Below are 24,122 nucleotides of genomic sequence, written 5' to 3'. Positions count from 1 at the left end.
CCATTTTCTTTCCTTCCTCTCCTTTCTCTCCTTCCTTCCTTCCTTCCTCCCATCCTCCTCTCCATTTCATTTCCTTTCCTTTCTTCCTCCCATCCTCCTCTCCATTTTCTTTCCTTCCTTTCCTTTCTCTCCTTCCTTCCTTCCTCCCATCCTCCTCTCCATATCATATCATTTCCTTTCCTTTCCTTCCTTCCTTCCTCCCATCCTCCTCTCCATTTCCTTTCCCTTCCTTCCTCCCTCCCTCCCTCCCATCCTCCTCTCCATTTCCTTTCCTTCCCTTCCCTTCCTTTTTCTCCTTCCTTCCTCCCATCCTCCTCTCCATTTCCTTTCCTTTCCTTCCTTCCTTCCTTCCTCCCATCCTCCTCTCCATTTCCTTTTCTTCCTTTCCTTTCTCTCCTTCCTTCCTCCCATCCTCCTCTCCATTTCCTTTCCTTTCCTTCCTCCCTCCCTCCCTCCCTTCCTTCCATCTTCCTCTCCATTTCCTTTCCTTTCCTTCCTTCCTCCCTCCCTCCCTTCCTCCCATCCTCCTCTCCATTTCCTTTCCTTTCTCTTCCTTCCTTCCTTCCTTCCTTCTTCCCATCCTCCTCTCCATTTCCTTTCCTTCCCTCTCCCCCAGCTCTTTCTTTCTTCCCCCCCTCCGCCAAACCTCCTATTTCCAAACCACAGCCTGCCTTATCTTTGTGTTCCCCCTTCCCTAAATGAACTGGAAGCTCAAAGGAGCACCCAAAGCTTTAGCTTCTCTGTCTCGGATTATTTTCTCTCTGCCTCCTTTCCTGCTCCGAATAAATTTATGCAAAGGCCCTTTCAAAAAAAAACCCCACACACACATACAAAAAACCACCCTCAACCCCGAACACTGCTGCAGACGTGTGATGGAAATGACATTAAAAAAATAAGAAAAGAGGGAGGGAGGGAGGGAGGGGCTGAGCATATCTGGCTGACAAAGTCGCCCCCGCCTAGACTTCGCCAAGGCTCTGCTTATGATCTTACAACCAGGCAGAATTGTGGACTTGGAGCCCAGCCAGGCCCCGTTCAACCCGGCGATTCCTTCTTTGTTTAGAGCCTCTCCGTTCCCAACAGACAGCTGTCCAGTCCTCGGCTGAAGATTTGCAGCCGGGAGAATGGCCGCCTGGCTCTCTAGGTAATTGCTTTTATTGTCCTGGCCTTATCCTCCAAATGTTTCTTATAGCGTCCAGCTGAACTCTCTCGACTTGCAAAAATGCCCCCTCCCTTCACCCACCCACCCTATTTAGCTGGCCCTTCGGAGCAGGAGGACGCGAACAGCCTCAGCTCGAGTTCTCCGTGTCATGGAAATTTAGGCGCAAGCTAGTTCTCGACTTACAACGGTTCGTTTAGAGATCACCGCGGCACTAAAAAAAGTGACCTAGGGCCGTTTTTCACAGTTATGACCGCTGCATTGCCGAATCCCCACGGTTATGTGATCAGACACTTTTTTTTTTAATTTGCATTTATATCCCGCCCTTCTCCGAAGACTCAGGGCGGCTTACACTATGTCAAGCAATAGTCTTCATCCATTTGTATATTTATATACAAAGTCAACTTTTATTGCCCCCAACAATCTGGGTCCTCATTTTACCTACCTTATAAAGGATGGAAGGCTGAGTCAACCTTGGGCCTGGTGGGACTAGAACCTGCAGTAATTGCAGGCAGCTGTGTTAATAACAGACTGTCTTACCAGTCTGAGCCACAGAGGCCCTTGGCAACTGACTCATGTTTATGACCGCTGCAGTGTCCCGGGGTCATGCGGTCTTCTTTTGGCGGCTTTCTGACAAGCGAAGTCAACGGAGAAGCCAGATTCACTGCCTCACGGCGGCGATTCCCTTAACAACTGTGGCCAAGGAAGGTCGTAAAATGGAGCAAAATTCACTGAAGAACTAATCTCGCCGAGCAACAGAAATCTGGAGCTCGATTTGTGGTCGTCAGTCGAGGAGTACCTGCATTTGTCAAATCCCAGGAATGAATTGCCTTGGGCTCAATTGCCTTGGGCAATTCATTCACATGGCTGGACTGGCCTGATTTTAATTTTAAATTTTAATTGAATTGTGATGGGTTTTAAATTTTTGTAATTTTATGGGGTGTAATGTCATTTTAAATTTTCTGGCAAATTGGAATCAGTTTTTTAAGGGTTGTTTTAATTATTGTGTATGTTTGTTTGTATTTTATTTGCCTGTTCACCGCCCTGAGTCCTTCGGGAGAAGGGCGGTATACAAATTAAAACATTATTATTATTATTATTATTATTATTATTATTATTATTATTATTATTATTATTATTATTATTATTATTATTATTATTATTATTATTATTATTATTAAAAAAAATGTGGACCCAGATGATGTCCATGGAGTTCCGCTTCACCAACCTCGAGGTATCAAAAGGAAAACCAGTCACAATATTTCTTTTTCCTTTGTGCAGTGCTCCAGACATGACCTCTGTCAAGGTTCCAGGTTTCTAGGCCTGACAACCTCCCTTGCTCGGTATGTGTGTGTGTGTGTGGCAGCAGCCAAAAAAACTAATACAATCCTTGTATAAGAGACGTAAAATCAAAATCATGTGAAGTATCAGGACTGTTTTATAAAACCTCTATAAGGCCACACCTGGAATGCTGCGTCCAGTTTTGATCACCGTACTACAAAGAAAATGTTGAGACTTTGGAAAAAGCGCAGAGAAGAGCAACTGATTAAAGGCCTGGAGACTAAAACATAAGAAGAACCAGTTGCAGGATTTGGGTTTGGCTAGTGCAGGGGTCTGCAAACTTGGCTCTTTTAAGACTTGTGGACTTCAACTCCCAGAGTTCCTCAGTCACTCGTGCCTTTTTTTCCCCTCTTGCCCCTTATAAAGCGGAGAGATTGCAGAGGAAGGGATTACAAGAGCGTAAGCTTTGCTGGCTGAGGAACTCCAGGAGTTGAAGTCCACAAGTCTTAAAAGAGCCAAGTTTGCAGACCCCTGAGCTAGTGTAAAGAAAAGAAGGACTGGGGGGGGGTAGAGACACATGATAGCAGTCTTCCAGTATTTGAGGGGCTGCCACAAAGAAGAGGGGGTCAATTTATTTTCCAAAGCCTTGGGTGGCTCAACGGACTAAGTCTGTCTGTTATTAACACAGCTGCTTGCAATTTTATTTATTTATTTATTTATTATTTACATGTCTATACCGCCCTTCTCCGAAGACTCAGGGCGGTTTACAGCCAAGTTAAAGAGACATATACAAAAATTAAAACGCAATATTTGAAATTTAAAAATCTGAAACCATAAGGCCAATTACTGCAGGTTCAAGTCCCACCAGGCCTAAGGTTGACTCAGCCTTCCATCCTTTATAAGGTAGGTAAAATGGGGACACAGATTGTTGGGGGCAATTAAAGTTGACTTTGTATATAATATACAAATGGATGAAGACTATTGCTTGACATAGTGTAAGCCGCCCTGAGTCTTCGGAGAAGGGCGGGATATAAATGCAAATTAAAAAAAAAAAAAAGAACCAGAGGGCAGGAGAAGAAGAAACAACAACGGATGGAAACAATGGATGGAAACTAATCGAGGAGAGAAGCAACCTGGAATTAAGGAGAAACTGTCTAACAGTGAGGACAATTAACTAAAGGAACAGCTTGCCTTTCAGAAGTTGTAGGTGCTTCATCAGCGGAGGTTTTTAAAACTGCACGGCCACCCATCTGAAATGCTACAGGGTCTCCTGCTTGAGCAAGGGAGGGTTAGATTAGAAGACCTCCAGGGTCCCTTCCAGCTCTATCCTCCGATTGATTGATCACCGGGCACCGAGTCAAGAGCAAAAGGAGCTCGAGGGACCGCTAACGCATTTACGTCTTTGGCGGCTAACATTTGTCTTCACTACCAGCCACCACTGTATTTCATCAGCCCCCGTCAGGTCACATCACCCTGGCTAAGTAAACGTTACTCCTCAGATTTATTCCCCTCCATGCTCGGCGAGGGAATCTCAGGTTACTGCAATTGTTCCACTCGCCCCGGGGGTCTCGGCTCTTGATTGCTTGCAATCTGTCACTGCCTCTCGCCCAACGTCCAGGGGTCTGTCAACGCTAGGAACTAAAAATATTAAAAGGCGAGAAATCCCCAAGTGGCTTTTGGGGGCTTCTTTTTTTTCCCGATCTTGTTTGAAAAAACTCACGCTCCTTAGCCGTAAAGTGACCTCTTGTGCAGGCAGGGCTGGCTACAGCCTCGTGGAAGTCCAAAGGATAGGTTTAGATCAGGGGTGAAATGCTCCCGATTCCGACCGGATTGGCTAATCCGGTTGCAATGGCAGCTGGTGGTTCGGAGAACCGGTAGCAAATACCCCTGCCCTCCCCCCCACCCGGTGCCTGATCGTCAGTGGCTTTTTTTTTTTAAACTTTTAAAAGCATTTTTTAAAAGGGGAAAAAGCTGAAGCCTGCTAGGCAAAAAATGGGGGTGTGGGGATTTGTTTGACAGAGAGAGAGAGAGAGAAAGGAAGGGAGGGAGGGAGGGAGGGAGGGAGAGAGAGAGAGAGAGAGAGAAAGAAAGAAAGAAGAAATAATAATAATAATAATAATAATAATAATAATAATAATAATAATAATAATAATAATAATAATAATAATATCAGAGTTGGAAGGGACCTTGGAGGTCTTCTAGTCCAACCCCTGCCCAGGCAGGAAGAAAGAAAGAAAGAAAGAAAGAAAGAAAGAAAGAAAGAAAGAAAGAAAGATGGAGGAAGGGAGGAAAAAGGAGAGGAAGGAAGGACTACAAACCTGGCACTAGACACAGTTTCAGAGGATAATCCCGGGCTGGAAGGGACCTGGAGATCATCTAGTCCAACCCTGCTCCAGCAGGACATGGTTAGTGAGTTTCTGTTTTTTTGATCCCCCAGTCACTTAGCCACGCCCACCCAGTCACATGACCCCCACCACCAAGCCACACCCACCAAGCCACGCCCACACAGAACCGGTAGGAAAGAAATTTAGATTTCACCACTGGTTTAGATATGACTCCAATTAATAAATTTAGAAGAGAGGAACCGCACTGGGAATATTGCATCCAGTTTTGGTTTCCACGATATAAAACAGATGTTGAGAAAGTGTGCAGAGACGAGCAACAAAGATGATTAGGGGACTGGAGGCTAAAACATACGAAGAACGGTTGCAGGAACTGGGTATGTCTAGTTTAATAAAAAGAAGGACTAGGGGAGACATGATAGCAGTGTTCCAGTATCTCAGGGGTTGTCACAAAGAAGAGGGAGTCAAACTATTCTCCAAAGCACCTGAGGGTAGAACAAGAAGCAATGGGTGGAAACTAATCAAGGAGAGAAGCAACTTGGAATTAAGGAGAAATTTCCTGACAGTGAGAACAATTAATCAGTGGAACAACTTGCCTGCAGAAGTTGTGAATGCTCCAACACTGGAAATTTTAAAGAAAATGTTGGATAGCCATTTGTCTGAAATGGGGTAGGGTTTCCTGCCTCGGAAGGGGGTTGGACTAGAAGACCTCCAAGGTCCCTCCCGACTCTGTCCTTCTGTTAAATAACAGAAAGATCATTCCTTGTGTGACTTTGCTCGGAATGAAGGTGGCCATCCGGTTGTGTGGCTCTGGGTTGATGCAAGGGGACTTGTGCAATAGGACTTCCCACATATGTGGGTGTCTCTCGATGATGATGCAGATATTTTGGACATCTGATGCCCCACCCACCCACAACGACCGTGCGGGAGGTACAAACACAGCTCTGATCTCTTGACTCTTTAAAGCAGGGGTCTCCAACCTTGGCAACTTGAAGCCTGGCGGACTTCAACTCCCAGAATTCCCCAGTCAGCCGAATCTGTTTCTTTTTCTCTTAACCTCTTAAAGCAGAGAGATTACAGAGGAAGGGATTACAAGAGAGTAAGCTTTGCTGGCTGGGGAATTCTGGGAGTTGAAGTCCGCCAGGGTTCAAGTTGCCAAGATTGGAGACTCCTGCTTTAAAGTAGCCATGTCTTTTCTCTGGGATCGATTGACTGGGCTGCTTTAAAAAGCTGCTGGGCTTGCAGCGATGAGCCTGCAATTTTCTTACTCAGAGGTGGGAACCTGAGGCACAGGAGAGCAACAACTGGCTATATATTAGCGCTGAGGGTGGGGAGGAAGTTAAATCATGTGTTGTGTGTGAGAAAGCAATCGGAATTGTCTTGGGTGGCCTCCTACGAGGGGTTGGTGTGAGCAGGAGGAGGAAAAAAGTCCGGCTGGGGGAGTTAGAAGCCCACACATCTTAACATTCTCAAGGTCGAGAACCACTGATCTACAGGCAGCCTCAACTTACAACAGTTCATTTAGTGACCGTTGAAAGTTACAACGGCACTGAAAAAATGTGATTTATGATAGATTTTCACTGGTGGTGGAATGCTGCCCGTTTAACAACCAGTTCGGTGAGCGCGCGCACCTAAGGCGCTTGTGCTCAGCGCTGAAAATGGAGCATTTAGAAGCTCAGCTGCTTACCTTCCAAGTAAGTAGAACAGCGAGGGGGGGGGAATTAGCTGTGCCGCGCGATTGAGATAAGCTAGAAAGCAGGAAATAAAGAACAGGATAGAGCGGGGCAGGTGGGTGGGGCCAATTTTTCTTCGGCGCTACCTGTTTGCCCAAACTGGTTGAATACCATCTCCGGTTTTCACACGGCTTGTTGCAGCATCCCCAGCGATCAAAATTCAGACGCTTGACGGCCGATTCATATTTATGACGGTTGCAGGGTCCCGGTGTGTGTGTGTGTGTGTGTCACGTGATCCCCTTTTACGACCTTCTGACAAGCAAAGTCAATGGGGAAGCCGGATTCCACGAACAACTGCAGTGGTTCACTTAACAACCATGGCAAGAAGGGCCATAAAGCGAGGCAAAATTCACCTAACAGCTGTCTGACTTAGCAACAGAAATTTGGGGCTTACAGTTGTGGCCGTAAGTCGAGGACTCCCGGTATATATATATATCCCTTCAGTGTCTCCATGATGGCTTTTTCCTGTGTTAAGTGTCAGTTTTGGAAGGCAATTTTCTTTTTGTTCTTAACTGCCACATATTTTAGCTGGGGAAGTTGGGAGGGGGTTGTTGTTGGAGCGGTAGAAAGTTAGTCATAACAACATTCCGTATTCAAGGACATCCTGCGTCTGACGGAGACTGCCTGAAGATTGTATCCAATTGAGTGGGAAGAGTTGATTGAACAATGGGATGAACTTGTGGGTGTGGGGCAGGGCTGTGAACTGTCAACTGGGTGTGGAAAACCTGGAAGCTTTCAGTTGTCGGGTTTTCCCAGCTGTGCCAACATGACGTCTCTAATAAATTGGAACTTTGAGGAACCTCAAGCTTCAGAGCTTTATTTCGTTGGGGGTTTTCCTTGGAACCCTGACATTAGGGGCAAGAGAGTTCAACCCACAAGGTTGGTATGCATGGGGTGGGGGAGAGCTCTAAGGGCAAGGCCCATCACAAGATGCGCAGAACGGACGGCCTGGCATCAGCTAGCCCAATGCCAAGCAAACCGCCTGGTCAAACAAGTTGATTTGCCCCCAGGAGAGCTCCGGCTTTGCCAGGCAGTGCAGGGAAACAGCAGCTGGCTAATAAGACTCTTCCATTAAACCCCTAACTAGAGCTTTTAAATGTCGGTTTTATGACACCCAAATTAAAAGGCTGGGTCTGGGCAAAAGGCCCAGTTTGCAGGAGCCGGGCACCGTTCCCGGGGAAAGGCAGAGGGCGGGGATCACACCAGCTGGAAGGGCGAGCCGTCTGCTCAAAGGGGGGGATGGAGATAGAAGAAGAGTCCCGGGCAAAAGGAAGCAGATGCAAATTTGGAATGTTGTTATTATATCGGGGGAAAAAATTAATCTCCAATAAGGATGACCACCTGCTCCGGCATTGGCAATTGAGCAACGGGAGGGGCGAGGGGGCCAGGAAGATGGAGATGGCAAATCCTCCCGCTAGTAAAATGAAATTTAATGGAGAGGAAAAGTAAGGCTGTACATTTATGCAAGAATAACCGAGTGAGCAGGTATAGAATGGGGAGTACCTGGCTCAGTAGCCTGTCGAGATTCTCAGCCATCCAGGTCACGGTTGTCCCAAAGGTACTTTTTTTCTTTTCAGGAGGCTACTGGACTTCCTTGTTTTTTTTTCTTTTGAAGACGTTTTGTTGTGTCTGCGCCCCCGAGCCAGGCCTCCTGCCAGAAAGTGACTCGGAAAGTGAGGGGGAAGGGCCATCAGGACTTACCTCGGGAGCACCGGCTTCCCTGGCTCAGCTCCAGGAGCCAGAGGCAAGCCAGGTGGAAGAGATAATGAGGCCTCCGTCCCCTGACTCTTCCCCCCCCAGGCCACGCCTCCAGACCCGGCTGATGGCAGTCAGGCCTGGCTGGACCCTAGTTTTGTAGGCAGGAGAGGCGGGAACAACAGAAGCAGGGGTGGGGTTAGGGTTAGGGTTAGGGTGGGGCAGGCCTAGGAAGTGCTGAGTCATGGAGCCACACCCCACAGGACATAAAGGCAGCAAGAGCTGCTGTGCCTCTTCGTAGCAGGCAAATCAACTGCTTGATTAGAGCTGAAGTACTGTTTGTTGACTCATTGGCATCAAGGGAGATAACTGAGACACTTGGCAGACACTCGCTAGTTTGCTGCCAGAGCTGATAGTTGCCGGCTAATTAAGCCATCGCTCGGACCGAGGCGAGGGGGACAAGAAGACGTTTCGCTTCTCATCCAAGAAGCTTCTTCAGCTCTGACTGGATGATCCGTCCATTCCCCACCCTCCAGTCAGAGCTGAAGAAGCTTCCTGGATGAGAAGCGAAACATCTTCAAAAGAAAAAAACAAGGAAGTCCAGTTGCCTCCTGAAAAACCACCTTTGGGGCTGACTCAATAGTAGTACCTGTGAGAGGGATTTTGGAGTCCTAGTGGACAACCATTTAAATACGAGCCAGCTGTGTGCAGCAGCTGCCAAAAAAGCCAACACAATTCTGGGCTGCATAAACAGAGGGATAGAATCAAGATCACGTAAAGTGTTAATACCAGGGGTGAAATGCTCCCGGTTTGGACCAGATCGACTGATCCGGTAGCAATTGCATCAGGTGGTTTGGAGAACAGGTAGCAAAAATCCCTCCCACCCCCCCACCCCGCCCATGTCCATCCAATTGCCCAGTCACCTGCTTGCCGCTTCTTTTAAAATGCTTTTAAAAGGTAAAAAGAAAAGGCTCTGACGATCACAGCTGAGCCGTGCGATCGTCAGAGCCTTTCTTTCTTTTTTTTTTGCTTTTAAAAGCATTTTTAACACTCTATTTGGCTGAATAGGTTGTAAAAAAAAATACTTTTAAAAGTAAAAAAAAAAAAAAAGATTGCACGCCACAGTTGATCACCCACTTCTGCGCGTGCTGTTCTACTTACCCCAGGCCTCCTTTTGGCATGCGCTGCGCACACCTCGCATTTGGTGCGTGGTGTGCACGCACAGCGCACAGCCAGCAAACCGGTAGTAAACCGGTTCAGATTTAGCCACTGGCTAATACCACTTTATTAAGCCTTGGTAAGGCCACACTTGGAATACAGCATCCAGTTTTGCTCACCACAATATAAATAAGATGCTGAGACTCTAGAAAGAGTGCCGAGAGAAACAACAGCAGCAGCTGGATGTTCTACCTGGTACGTCATTTATAGGTAATCCTTGGAGGATAAACATAGAACTGGCTGAGGGAATTCTGGGAATTGACGTCCACGTGTCTTAAAGTTTTCTAGGGTTCAGAAATCCTGACCTGTACCAATCAGGGGAACGGCAGAGACCAACTAAGAGGCAGAGGCAGATTATCCATCTCTGGGAATCTCTTCTGCCTTTGCGTTGAGAAACAGCGACAAAACAGACCAGAGTTTGCCTACAGAAGCATCTCATTAGACAGCAAAGTATTTGCTGGAATTCTTAGATCAGTGAAGGCAAACCTCTTCGGCACCAAAAACAGAAACATTACACTTGTCAGGACCGCGTTCCGGAAAAGCCGAAATTCTGGGTTCTAGTCTACATGTGCACCCGATGATCAGCTGGCTCCCGCGCACACACCGGTTTTCGGCACTGCTGCGTGCACGAAGGAATCGCGCTCCAGAAAAGCCAAATTTCTGGGTTCTAGTGCGCATGCACCCCCCGATGATCAGCTGTCTGGCACACATGCACACACTGGTTTTCGGTACTGCTGCACGCTCCAGAAGGACTGCGTTCCAGAAAAGGGACCACACTCCAGAAAAGCCGAAAAGGGACCGCGCTCCAGAAAAGCCTAATTTCCGGGTTTTAGTGCGCACGCACTCCCCCAATGATCAGCTGGCTGGCACACATCCGCACACTGGCTTTCGGTACTGCTTCACGCTCCAGAAGGACTGCGCTGCAGAAAAGGGACCATGCTCCAGAAAAGCCGAAAAGGGACCGCGCTCCAGAAAAGCCTAATTTCTGGGTTTTAGTGCAGACGCACTCCCCCGATGATCAGCTGGCTGGCATACATGCACACACTGGTTTTCGGCACTGCTGTGCGCACGAAGGGATTGCGCTCCAGAAAAGCCGGATTTCCAGGTTTTAGTGCGCACGCAGCCCCCGACGATCAGTTGGCTGGCACACATGCGCACACTGGTTTTCGGCACTGCTGTGCGCACGAAGGGATTGCGCTCCAGAAAAGCCGAATTTCCGGGTTCTAGTGCACACGCACGCCCGACGATCAGCTGGCCTTTTTGGCAAACAGGCAAGGCTGTGCATGCCGGGCAATATGGCTTCTCGTGCGTGCCATACGTTTGCCATCACGGTCTTTAGACCATAAATTTGACCTTCCTTTCATAAATAACCAATGTCTTCAGTCCATGGTGCCCAAGCCTTAAAGTTTCTGCTCCAGACTCCGAGGAAAGTCTGTTTCTGGGGTCTCTTGAGACCATGCAGACAGTCCCCCCTGGAATGCCTCTTACCTGGTGGAAGATCAAAGCTTGACTGATGTAGCCCCAGCTGCTGCTGGGGGACAGGTAATGGAGGGCCACCAGCAGAATGACCATGAAGGCCATGCTGGCCGAAGCGTAGATGGGGCTGATGAGGAATACCATCACAACACAGCCGGCAATGCCCAGCACACACGTGTGCCACGTGAAATACTTGAAGGTGGGCCTGAGGAAGGAGAAGAGGGAACAGGTTAGGATGACTGGAGTCTCTTGTTTCGTGTGTGTGGGGAGGGGAGATGCTCTGCTTTGAAGTGTCATTCTGGTAAGATCACACTACTAACCAGAGCATACAAAACCTTTGCTAGACCAATTCTCGAATACAGCTCATCTGTCTGGAACCCACACTGCATATCGGACATTAATACAATTGAGCGTGTCCAGAAATATTTCACAAGAAGAGTCCTCCACTCCTCTGCTCGCAACAAAATACCTTATGCCACCACACTTGAAATTCTGGGTTTAGAAAATTCAGAACTACGCTGCTTTCGGTATGACCTGAGCATAGCTTATAAAATCATCTGTTTCAATGTCCTTCCTGTCGAAGACTACTTCAGCTTCAACCACAACAATACACGAGCACACAACAGATTCAAACTTAAAGTGAATCGCTCCAATCTCGATTGCAGAAAATATGACTTCAGTAACAGAGTTGTTAATGCCTGGAATGCACTACCTGACTCTGTGGTCTCATCCCAAAACCCCAAAAACTCAAGACTTTCTACTGTTGACCTCACCCCATTCCTAAGAGGTCTGTAAGTACACCAACGTGCTTACCTTCCCTGTCCTAATGTTCCCTTTAATTGTATTCACTTTACGTATTCAATTCATGTTTATACTTATATATATTATTTAATATGTATTTGACAAAATAAATAAATAAAAATAAATAAATAATGCCAAGGTCTTGAACTACACCTCCCAAGGACCAGAAGGAGCTGACTGAAACGCGGCATCCATCTATTTGCTGAATGCATCCCTTAGATCAGTGGTTCTCAACCTTTATAGTGCTGTGACCCCTTTAATACAATTCCCCACAATGTGGCGACCCCAACCATAAAATTATTTTCATTTTGAATTGATCGCGCCTGAAGCCGTATTGGCTAGCCATCTGAACTGCTTGCGATTACCTTGAGGACGGTGGCATTAAAGCGGAGACTCCTCCCCTATTAAGTTTATGGCGCCTGAAGCCAGATTAGGCTAGCGATTGGGAGTGATTGCAGCTGGCTTGAGAGGGAGACATCAGAGCAAAGATTTCTCTCTTTTTTAATTCATCGCGCCTGAAGCCGAATTCGTCTTAGCGATTTGAAGAGCCTGCAGCTGGCTTGTGGAGTCAACCATTGGAGCGCGATTCTTCGACTCGCAAGTATACTTCCCATATTTCCGATGGTCTTAGGCGACCCCTGGCAAATCGTCACTCGACCCCCAACGGGGTCCCGACCCACAGGTTGAGAACCCTTGCCTTAGAACATAGAATAATAAGGGTGGAAAGGACCTTCTAGTCCAGCCCTCTTGCTCAAGCAGGAGACCTTACACCATTTCAGACCAATGGTTGCCCAGTCTCTTGTTTAAAAACCTCCAGTGATGGAGAACCTACAACTTCTGGTGGCGAGTTGTTCCACTGGTTAATCGTTCTCACTGCTGGGAACTTTCTCCTTAGTTCTAGGTTGCTTCTCTCCTTGATGAGTTTCCACCCATTGTTTCTTGTCCTGCCTTCTGGTGCTTTGGAGAAGGGGTCTCCAATCTGGGCAACTTTAAGCCTGGTGGACTTCAAATCCCAGAATTCCCCAGCCAGCTTTGCTGGCTGGGAATTCTGGGAGTTGAAGTCCTCCAGGCTTAAAGTTGCCCAGATTGGAGACCCCTGCTTTATTTATTAGATTTTTATTTATTAGATAAAATTCTTTGGAGAATAGGTTGACCTTTTCGTTTCTGGAACAACCCCTGAAGTATTGGAAGACTGTTAACAGTTAATCCTCGACTTACAACCGCACAAATTGAACCCAAAATTGCCGTCGCTAAACCAGGCAGTTGTTTAAGTGAGTTTTGCCCCCCCCCCCATTTTACGACCTTTTCTTGCCGCACCCTAAGTGAGTCATTGCAAGTTAAGGACTACCCGCAGGATAGCCCAGGCTTCCGGCTTTGCCGTTTTATGAAAACATGGGACTTTCTACATCCCGCCCCCCCCCCCCGCTTTCTCCCCAGCCCCACCCCGCCCGTTGTGGATGCTCCACTGGAGAGACCATTAACAACCGAAATGCGTTTGGAGTGGAATTCCAAGGGAGGTTAAAGGAAATAAGAGTCTTTATTTAGGCCTCAACCTGCCGCGTCCCAAAAGACTTGCCGTCGGTTAATAATCTTTCAAGACAATGAATACATAATACATAACTTTTCCCCCAGTGGAACGATTAAGGGTGTGCAGCGCGCTCATCTCTAACCACAAAGTACTTGTGTTGAAAAGGGATTTTGGAATGGCTGTCAGGCTACTTCTACGCATCTAAAATGGATGAATGGCCGTAGCTGGGCGGGGGGGGGGGGGCGAGGGGAAATTCCTTTGCATACAAATTTTTATCACTTGGCCAATAATCAAACAATTTACTGAATCTGCACTACTATTAATCTTCTCATAGTTCCCATCACCAATCTCTTTCCACTTATGACTGTATGACTATAACTTTGTTGCTGGCAATCCTTATGATTTATATTGATATATTGACCATCAATTGTGTTGTAAATGTTGTACCTTGATGAACGTATCTTTTCTTTTATGTACACTGAGAGCATATGCACCAAGACAAATTCCTTGTGTGTCCAATCACACTTGGCCAATAAAAAAAAGAAATTATATTCTATAAATAAAAAATTCTATTCTATTCTATTCTATTCTATTCTATTCTATTCTATTCTATTCTATTCTATTCTATTCTATTCTATTCTATTCTATTCTATTCTATTCCTTTTCCTTGCCAAATCCATCTATCGCTCTGGAGAGCCTGGCATTTTGTACTGGAGAAAGATAGAAAACGTTCACCGGGAGCTCCTAAACTCAGGTTGAGTTTAGTGGTACAGGAGTGAAATCCAGCAGGTTTTGACAGGTTCTGGAGAACCGGCAGCGGAAATTTTGAGCAGTTCGGAGGACCGGCAAATACCACCTCTGGCTGGCCCCAGAGTGGGAAGGGAATGGGGAAGGAATGGGGATTTTGCAGTATTCGTCCCCTGGAGTGGGGTAGGAATGGGGAGTTTGCAGTATCCTTCCCCTGGAGTGGGGTGGGAATGGAGATTTTGAAGCATCCTTCCCCTGGAGTGGGGTGGGAATGGAGATTTTGAAGCATCCTTCCCCTGGAGTGGGGTGGGAATGGAGATTTTGAAGCATCCTTCCACTGGAGTGGGGTGGGAATGGAGATTTTGCAGCATCCTTCCCCTGGAGTGACTTTGGACCAATCGCCAGGAGATGGGGAGTTCTAGTCCCGCCTTAGGCACGAAAGACGGCTGGGTGACTTTGGACCAATCGCCAGGAGATGGGGAGTTCTAGTCCCGCCTTAGGCACGAAAGACGGCTGGGTGACTTTGGACCAATCGCCAGGAGATGGGGAGTTCTAGTCCCGCCTTAGGCACGAAAGACGGCTGGGTGACTTTGGACCAATCGCCAGGAGATGGGGAGTTCTAGTCCCGCCTTAGGCACAAAAGACAGCTGGGTGACTTTGGACAGTCACTCTCTTTCTCAGCCTAACCCACCTCACAGGGTTGTTGTTGTGGGGCAAAATAGGAGGAGAAAGATGCGTTTACAAATAAATAAATATCTACTGTATAGATATACACACGTATGTACCCACAGACACACACACAAACGTCTGAAAATGAGCAAGGCTGTTCGGTTTCAAAGAATTAATATACTGCTAAGCAAAATGCTAAGAAAGAGACCCACCCTATAGCATAAAGCGGCTGGAAAAAGACCCCTATCAAATGAATCGCACCTTTTAATGGCGCAGTCCCTTTGACACCGCTCCCCACACTGCGAAGCCCGAGTGCGCATCATTTGTATAAAACAACTCTAGGAACGTGTGTTGAGAACGATGGACCACAAACAGCGCACAGCGCAAAGCGGTGGGAAGGATAAGGGTAGCCCCTGACTTACAACAGTTCGTTTAGTGACCGTTCAAAGTTACAACGGCATTAAAAAAAAAAGCGAGGGAGGGCCGTTTTTCACACTTACGACCGCTGCTGCAACCCCACGGTCGTACGATCAAAATGCAGACGCTTGGCAACTGGTTCATATGGTATTTCTGATGCTTGCAACCCCATCCTGGGGTCACGTGATCCCGTTTTGCGACCTTCAAAGCCCATGGGGAAGCCAGATTCACTTAACAACCGGGTGACTAACTTATCAACTGCAAGTGATTCACTTAACAACCGTGGCAGAAAATGAGGAATAACACGAGAAAAAACAGGCAGGTGAACCTTGGATCCAGCGAGGCCTATCGGCCCCTAAAATACATGTTAAAATACTCTTTTCTTTCATCTCCACCCGCCAAAAGTTGCTTATTTGTCTAACAACTGGAACACAAGTCTCAATTATCTGTCCCTCATAAAGGGAGCTGGGTATCCTCCGAAGGAGCGTTGCCATGGCTGGCACAGAAAGTATGTGATTGTTTTTAATTCCAATTCTGGTTTTTAATTTCCAAGTGCAGGAGGGAGGAGGGAGGAAGGTGGGGGGGGGGGAACCAGCGGAAAAGGCCATCAATCCTGTGCCGAGGGGGCAGCTTATTGTCAGGCAGGGCCGACTCCGCGGCCTTTCGGCAACTTAATTAAATTGTTCTCATCTAACCCGCTGTCTTATCTCAATTGCGAAGGAAGATTTAAAAACGAAGCTGAGATCTTCGGGCTTCGCTTGCTCCGGCCCTCCTTTGCCAGCTTCTCTTGAGCCGGAGAGGCGCCAAGCTGCGGGAGGGAGGAGGAGGAGGAGGCACCTTGGGCATCTCGCCACCGCCCCGCCTGCCCCAATTCGGAGGGAGGAGAAGATCGTTTACAAATAAATAAATATCTACTGTATAGATATACACACGTATGTACCCACAGACACACACACAAACGTCTGAAAATGAGCAAGGCTGTTCGGTTTCAAAGAATTAATATACTGCTAAGCAAAATGCTAAGAAAGAGACCCACCCCATAACATAAAGCGGCTGGAAAAAGACCCCTATCAAATGAATCGCACCTTTTAATGGCGCAGTCCCTTTGACACCGCTCCCCACACTGCGAAGCCGGAGTGCGCATCATTTGTATAAAACAACTCTAGGAACGTGTGTTGAGAACGATGGACCATAAACAGCGCACAACGCAAAGCGGTGGGAAGGATAAGGGTAGCCCCTGACTTACAACAGTTCGTTTAGTGACCGTTCAAAGTTACAACGGCATTCAAAAAAAAGCGAGGGAGGGCCGTTTTTCACACTTACGACCGCTGCTGCAACCCCACGGTCGTACAATCAAAATGCAGACGCTTGGCAACTGGTTCATATGGTATTTCTGATGCTTGCAACCCCATCCTGGGGTCACGTGATCCCGTTTTGCGACCTTCAAAGCCCATGGGGAAGCCAGATTCACTTAACAACCGGGTGACTAACTTATCAACTGCAAGTGATTCACTTAACAACCGTGGCAGAAAATGAGGAATAACACGAGAAAAAACAGGCAGGTGAACCTTGGATCCAGCGAGGCCTATCGGCCCCTAAAATACATGTTAAAATACTCTTTTCTTTCATCTCCACCCGCCAAAAGTTGCTTATTTGTCTAACAACTGGAACACAAGTCTCAATTATCTGTCCCTCATAAAGGGAGCTGGGTATCCTCCGAAGGAGCGTTGCCATGGCTGGCACAGAAAGTATGTGATTGTTTTTAATTCCAATTCTGGTTTTTAATTTCCAAGTGCAGGAGGGAGGAGGGAGGAAGGTGGGGGGGGGGGAACCAGCGGAAAAGGCCATCAATCCTGTGCCGAGGGGGCAGCTTATTGTCAGGCAGGGCCGACTCCGCGGCCTTTCGGCAACTTAATTAAATTGTTCTCATCTAACCCGCTGTCTTATCTCAATTGCGAAGGAAGATTTAAAAACGAAGCTGAGATCTTCGGGCTTCGCTTGCTCCGGCCCTCCCTTTGCCAGCTTCTCTTGAGCCGGAGAGAGGGCGCCAAGCTGCGGGGAGGGAGGGAGGGAGGGAGGGCACCTTGGGCATCTACGCCCACCGCCCCCGCCTGCCCCAATTCGGAGGGAGGAGAAGAGACATGCCAGAAACACAAACGGTGTCTATGTGTACAGTACGACCACAGTTGAGCCCAAAATGTACGTGTCAGTTTTGGAAGGCAATTTTCTTTTTGCTTCTTAACTGCCACATATTTTAGCTGGGGAAGTTGGGAGGGGGCTGTTGTTGGAGCGGTAGAAGGTTAGTCATAACAACATTCTGTATTCAAGGACTTTTGCCTGCGTCTGATGTAGGCTGCCTGAAGACTATATCCAATTGAGTGGGAAGAGTTGATTGGACAATGTGATGAACTTGTGGGTGTGGGGCAGGGCTGTGAACTGTCAACTGGGTGTGGAAAACCTGGAAGCTTCCCAGTTGTGCCAACATGACATCTCTAATAAATTGGAACTTTGAGGAACCTCAAGCCTCAGAGCTTTATTTCGTTGGGGGTGTTCCTTGGAACCTTGACAGTACGCTGTTAAGCGAAAAATTCGCTATGCGTTCATTTGTCCCGTTTTATGGCGCTTCTTGCCACATTTGTTAAAGAGAATCGCCGCCGTTGTTAAATTAGTCATGTGGCTGTTAAGTGATGAACCTGGGTTCTCCGTTGACGTTGCTGGTCGGAAGGTCGCCCAATGACTCCTGAACATGGCAACCGTCAGAAAGAGGAGTCCGGTTGTCAAGGGATCCGAATGTAAATCGCGTGATCGTTGGGGATCCTGCAACGGGTCGTAAGTGTGAAAAATGGTCCTAAGTCACTGTTTTCCAGTGCCGCTGTAACCTCGAACGGTCACTAAATGAACTGCTGTAAGTCGAGGACCACTTGTACAATCAACTTCTTGACAGTGAGAACAATTAATCAGTGGAACAACTTGCCTCCAGAAGTTGTGAACGCTCCAACACTGGAAGTTTTTAAGAAGAGATTGGATAACCATTTGTCTGAAGTGGTGTAGAGTTTCCTGTCTAAGCAGGGGGTTGGACTAGAAGACCTCCAAGGTCCCTTCCAACTCTGTTATTCTATTCTGTTCTGTCCTGTCCTATCCATTTTCTATATTCTATTCCAGCGATGACTAACCGTTTTGCCGTCACGTGCCAAAAGCGGGAGTAGTGTGGGGGGGGGGTCACACACGTGTGTGCCCACACCCATAATTCAATGTGTCCCGTCCCCTGTGCATGCAACCCCCCCCCCCGCGACCCCCACTTTTGGCACGCAATGGCACGGTGGGAGCAGAAGGCCCATTTTTCGCTCTCCCCAGGCTCCAGAGCCTTTCTAGGAGCCTTGGGAGGGTGAAAATGGCCTTCCCCACCTCTCCAGAGGCCCTCCGGAGGCCAGAAACAGCCTGTTTCCTAACTTCCAGTGGGCCCGGAAGGCCCAAAAGTCAGCTGGCTGGCGCGTGCATGCACGCTGGAGCTGAGCTACGGCAACGCTTGTGTGCCCATTGATATGGCTCCACATGCCACCTGTGGCATGTATGCTATAGGTTTGCCATCACGGTTCTATATTGTTCTGTTCTGTTCTGTTCTTGTTGTGACTCCAGCCCCCGAACCTGGCCCCATGCCCGACAATGACTCCGAGAGTGAGGGGGAAGGGCCGGTAAGGCTTACTTCGGGAGCACCGATTCCTTTGGCTCGGCTCCAGGAGCCAGAATCAGACCAGTCGGAGGATGTAATGAGGCCGTCACCCCCTGATTCCTCCCTTCCCCAGGCTACGCCTTCAGACCCAGTGATAATAATAATCAAGCTTGGCTTGACCCAAGCTTCAGAAGATTAGAGAGGCGGCGTCATCAAAAGGAAGGGTGGGGCTCCACAGGATATATAAGGAGCTTTGGGACTGCTCTCACTCCACGGGAAGCAAAAGTTTAGCTGATCCGTTTCAAAAAGAGCTGAAAGTCTTGCTACGTGAGCCATTTGTTTGAAGCTCATGGGTCTGAAGTGGGGAAGGAGACAGAACAGTTCTGTTCTGTTCTCCTTCACAAGCGGAGGGGACTTCCCCCATAATTGATGTACCGGTTTTCCAAATTGGGGGCAGATTGAAAGCTGCGGGATGCAGTGAAGATGTTAGAAAGAGGAACCAAGCTGGAAACGCAGAGGTATGGAAGCCAGCTCCTGGGTCAAACATATACAGGTCGTCCTCAACTTATAACCATTAGGGTAGTCGCTGTTCGAAGTCACAATGGCATTGATAAAACTGACGTGGCCCTTTCTTTCTTTCTTTTTTTTTTTACATTTATGACCGTTGCAGCAGCTCGTGGTGAAAATTTGGACGACTGATGTTGTTGTGGCTCCAGCCCCCGAACCTGGCCCCATGCCTGAAAGTGACTCTGAGAGTGAGGGGGAAGGGCCAGTAAGGCTTACCTCAGGAGCACCAATTCCTTTGGCCCGGCTCCAGGAGCCAGAACCAGGCCAGTCGGAGGACGTAATGAGGCCGACATCCCCTGATTCCTCCCTTCCCCAGGCTACGCCTTCAGACCCAGCTGATAATCATACTAATCAAGCTTGGCTTGACCCGCGCTTCAGAAGATTAGAGAGGCGGTGTCATCAAAGGGAAGGGTGGGGCAGGAGCCCCACCCCACAGGATATATAAGGAGCTTTGGGACTGCTCTCAGTTTCACGGGGAGCAAATTAGCTGAACTGTGTCAAAGTGAGCTGAAGTCTTAATCTGTTTGAACTTTTTGGCAGGCAGCTGCGTTTTCTCAGCCAGGACTGATAGGAGCCTGTATCCACTGGCTGAAGGCCAGCTCGTTACTCCAAAGTGAGGACGGAGACACAACAGATGTCGGCTGCAATGTCCTGGGGCAGTGACGGCCAACCGTTTTGCCATCATGTGCCAAAAGCGGGGGTAGCGCAGGGGGGGGGTCGCGCACATGCCCAGACCCATAATTCTATGCGGCCCGCCCCTGTGCATGCGCACGCAACACCCCCCTCGCTCCTCCCTCCCCCCCACTGCTTTTGGCATGGTGGGCCCGGTAGGCCTGTTTTTTGCTCTCGCCAGGCTTCAGAGCCTTTCTAGGAGCCTGGGGGCCTCCCGAAAATGGCCTTCCTCACCTACCCCCCTGGAGGTCCTCTGGAGGCTGAAAATGGCCCATTTGTCAACTTCTGGTGGGACCGGAAGTTGGCAAATGGGCTGTTTTCGGCCTCCAGGAGGGTAAGGAAGGCTGTTTCCTCCCCCTCCCCCGGCTCCTAGAAAGGCTCTGGAGCATGAGGAGAGCAAAAAACGGGCCTTCCCCACCCCCACCAGGCCCTCCGGAAGTAGGAAACAGCCTGTTTCCCTATTGCAGGTAGGCCCAGAAGGCCCAAAAATCAGCTGGCGCAACGGAGCTGAGCTCGCGTACCCACCAATATGGCTACGTGTGCCACCTGTGGCACGCATGCCATAGGTTCGCCGTCACGAATCCTGGGGGAATCATGTGATCACATTTTATGACCCGCAGACAAGCCAAGTCCATGGGGGAAGCCAGATTCACTTCCCAACCTGTGACTATCCTAACAACTTCAACGACTGGCTTAACAACGGGGGCAAGAAGGGTGGTAAAGTGGGGGGAAAAATCCGCTTAACAACTGTCTTGCTTAGCAACGGGCATTTTTGGGCTCAATTGGGGTCGTACGTTGAGGACTACCTACAGGGATGATCTTCCCTTACCTTTGCTACCGGTTTGCAAATGTCACCTCCGCGCATGCACAGAGCCTTCCATGCATGCGCAGATCGTCCAAAATGGGACGTGATTTATTTTTTTTTAATTTATTTTATTTGCATTTATATCCCGCCCTTCTCCAAAGACTCAGGGCGGCTTACACTATGTCAGGCAATAGTCTTCATCCATTTTGTATACTATATACAAAGTCAACTTATTGCCCCCCAACAATCTGGGTCCTCATTTTACCTACCTTATAAAGGATGGAAGGCTGAGTCAACCTTGGGCCTGGTGGGACTTGAACCTGCAATATTGCAAGCAGTTGCTGTTAATAACAGGCTGCATTAGCCTGTTGAGCCACCAGAGGCCCTGTGATGAGGTTCAGGTAGGTGGGCGGAGCCTCCCACAGCCGCCGCTACCAGTTTAATATACTCTTTTTACCATGTTTTCTCGGTCCGTTGTTTCAGTCACTTTGTCAAAGAAGGCAAGAAAGTGTGTTTTGTGTTTAACGAACCCACGCTGGCTCCTTTTTAGGTGTTCACGAATCTACTCCTTGTCTGTCTTTTCCAGGATTTTCCCAGGTATGGATGTCAAGCTGGCAAGGAGGGGTGCCAGCTGCTAAAAACCACATCCGGGGGGGAAAAAACTCGCGGCCCAGAGAGAATACGGAGCTGGATGCAAAATTCAATTTTTTTTAAAAAGAAAAAGAAAAGAAAAGAAAAAAAGACAAGCAGATGCAGTCTAGGTATCTGCAAAGTCTGTCGTGGCAGGTGTGAAACGCTTGTCAGAACGCAATGCGACGCATTTCCCAGATGGATCAAGAGATGCCGAGAATTTGCACGCCTAACGACACTCCCGCGACTGGCAAAACAACAGGAAGATTACAAGGCAGCTAACGTGCTCACATAGGACTAGCACAGAATTATGGAAGAGGGTTTAGATTTTCCTAGGTATGAAACTTATTGTCGTGTCCCCCTCCCCCTCCGACGACCGGGTCTAGGAAGTCCGTATCAAGCGTGGCCACGAAGCCTCTGCAGCTTTGCCAAATTCCTTTCAGATTTCTCAGGGCAGGCAAGAGTCCAAGTTGTGACTTCAGCAAACTAGATGAGATTTTGCTTGACTCAAGGTTGGAATGCCACAAGCAGGTTCTTTATATAGGCTGTGGGGTGTGGCTCCATGACTCAGCATTTATCCAGGCCTGCCCGTCCCTTCCTTCTGCTGGCGTCGCCTCTCAGATCTCCGGAAGCGAGGATCCTCCCACTTTGAATTGTCTTCTGCTGTTTGGGAGGGGTCAGAAGGAGTAGGCCCGAGTAATTCCAATCCGTGGCTGACTTCCTCTGATGGCTGAGCCAAAGGAACACACGCCGTATGAGTGAGGTTTGTTTGTTCATTCCTGACATCCTGTCCGGGCATGGGGCCAAGGCCAGGGGCTGGAGGCATGACAGGCCGTTCATCTTCATTATCAGACTTGGAGTCTGATAACAGGCCCGGGTGTAGATGGAAGGGGCCCGGCTGAGGAGAGGAGGGAGGACGAGGCACAACACTTATTTTCTCTCCCCACCCCCAACTACCTCAGAGCCATCCGTCCTTAAAACTGGATCGAAACTCCAGGTAGTTGTTGTGTCTTGCCCGCTCTCACCGCAGCCGGGGTCTGCTTATCTGCTTCCGAACGCTGAAGAATGTCCTCCCGGCCCCAGCCCTGGCTCCATGCCCAAGCAGGCTGCAGAGGAGGGAGCACCCCCCGGCCCCAGCCCTGGCTCCATGCCCAGGCAAACGGAGCAGCTAGACCCCTCCCCCTCCTCCACAGCATGTGAGCCTGAGGAAAGTTTATTTCCAACAGCTGCTGATTGGAGTGACCCTCGCATCAGAAGACTGGATAGGCGGAGGCAACAGAAGGAAGGGAGGGGCAGGCCTTAATGAGTGCTGAGTCATGGAGCCACACCCCATGGCCTATATAAAGGATCTGCTTTCTGGCAGTCTCTGAGTCAGGCAAAGTCGAACTTATCTTGCTGAAGTCACTTACTGGTCTCCTGCCTGCTCTGAGGACTTTGCTAGGACTTTGGGCAGAGCTGCAGAGGCAAGCCTGATTCGGATTTCCCTGACCTGGCCGTCAGCGGAGGAGTGGGACACGACAGTAGTCCTCGACTTACGGCTGCAATTCAGCCCCAACATTTATGTTGCTAAGCGAGACATTTGTTCAGTGAGTTTTACCCCATTTTACCACCTTTCCTGGCCCCATTGTTAACGTGAATTGCTGCAGTCGTTAAGTGAAACACAGGTTCGTGAAGTGAATCTGGCTTCCCCGGTGACTCTGCTTGCCAGGAGGTCGCAAAAGAGGATCACACCCCACCCCGGGACACTGCAACCGTCATAAATATGAGTCGGTTGCCAAGGGCCTGAATTCTGATCATGTGACCATGGGGGAATGCTGAAATAAGTGTGAAAATCGTCATAAATCACTTTTTTTGTAACTTTGAATGGTCAGTAAACAAACTGTTGTAAGTCAAAGACTACCTGTGTAATGCAAATGCAATGAGCCCTCTCTTTTGCTGGAGCACGGTTTAGATTTTCTAGGTAGTACAGATAAAGGTTCCCCTCGCACATCTGTGCTAGTCACTCCCAACTCTAGGGGGCAGTGCTCATCTCCGTTTCAAAGGTGAAGAGCCAGCGCTGTCCGAAGACGTCTCCGTGGTCATGTGGCCGGCATGACTCAACGCCAAAGGTGCACGGAACACTGTTATCTTCCCGCCAAGGGTGGTCCCTATTTTTCTACTTGCATTTTTTACCTGCTTTCGAACTGCTAGGTTGGCAGAAGCTGGGACAAGTCATGGGAGCTCACCCCGTTAGGCGGCACTAGGGATTCGAACCACTGAACTGCCGACCTTTTGATCAACAAGCTCAGCTTCTTAGCTACTGAACTACCGGATCCCAATGGTTCCTAGGTATGAAACTTATTTTTTTTTTCCTCCCAACTAGCACAAATCCACCCATTATTAAAACTGGATTTAAACCATTAAACCATTTTCGCCTCCTTTCCTTCCTCTTCCCCCCCCCATTACAAGCACCAAAGTACAGTTCTAAGCCCCCCCCCTTTCTCTCTTACAGCCCCACAAGCCTGCAAACTGGCTAATTATCAATTAGCAGCTCCTTAGAAATCAGCGCATTGAGAATTTCCTTCAGAAATGTAGAGAGAGGAACTGGAGATTACAGGCACTCAAGAGCGATTTTTTCCTCCCCTTCTGCTAGTGAGAATATTTTCACATCCCCCCTGAAAAAGGACGCCTTGCGAATGCAGATTTGCCTCTCCACCAATGGTCAGATACGCTTTT

General features: G+C 48.5%; 1 protein-coding gene across 3 annotated transcripts in view; it reads right to left on the bottom strand.

Annotated features, from left to right (window-relative positions):
• LOC131200495 (solute carrier family 12 member 9-like) overlaps positions 1–24,122 on the bottom strand; it is a 182,341-nt gene that overhangs the window by 20,288 nt on the left and 137,931 nt on the right. For all 3 annotated transcript variants that reach the window (XM_058187321.1, XM_058187320.1, XM_058187322.1), the window contains one exon: positions 10,914–11,106. In XM_058187321.1, coding sequence (XP_058043304.1) covers positions 10,914–11,106 — 193 coding nt within the window. The remainder of the gene's footprint in view (positions 1–10,913; positions 11,107–24,122) is intronic.

The sequence above is a fragment of the Ahaetulla prasina genome, chromosome 6 (assembly GCF_028640845.1).
Source record: "Ahaetulla prasina isolate Xishuangbanna chromosome 6, ASM2864084v1, whole genome shotgun sequence".
In the NCBI taxonomy this organism is placed as follows: Eukaryota; Metazoa; Chordata; class Lepidosauria; order Squamata; family Colubridae; genus Ahaetulla; species Ahaetulla prasina.
The sequence above is the reverse complement of the archived record's forward strand: the minus strand, read 5'-3'. Positions and strand labels throughout refer to the sequence as shown.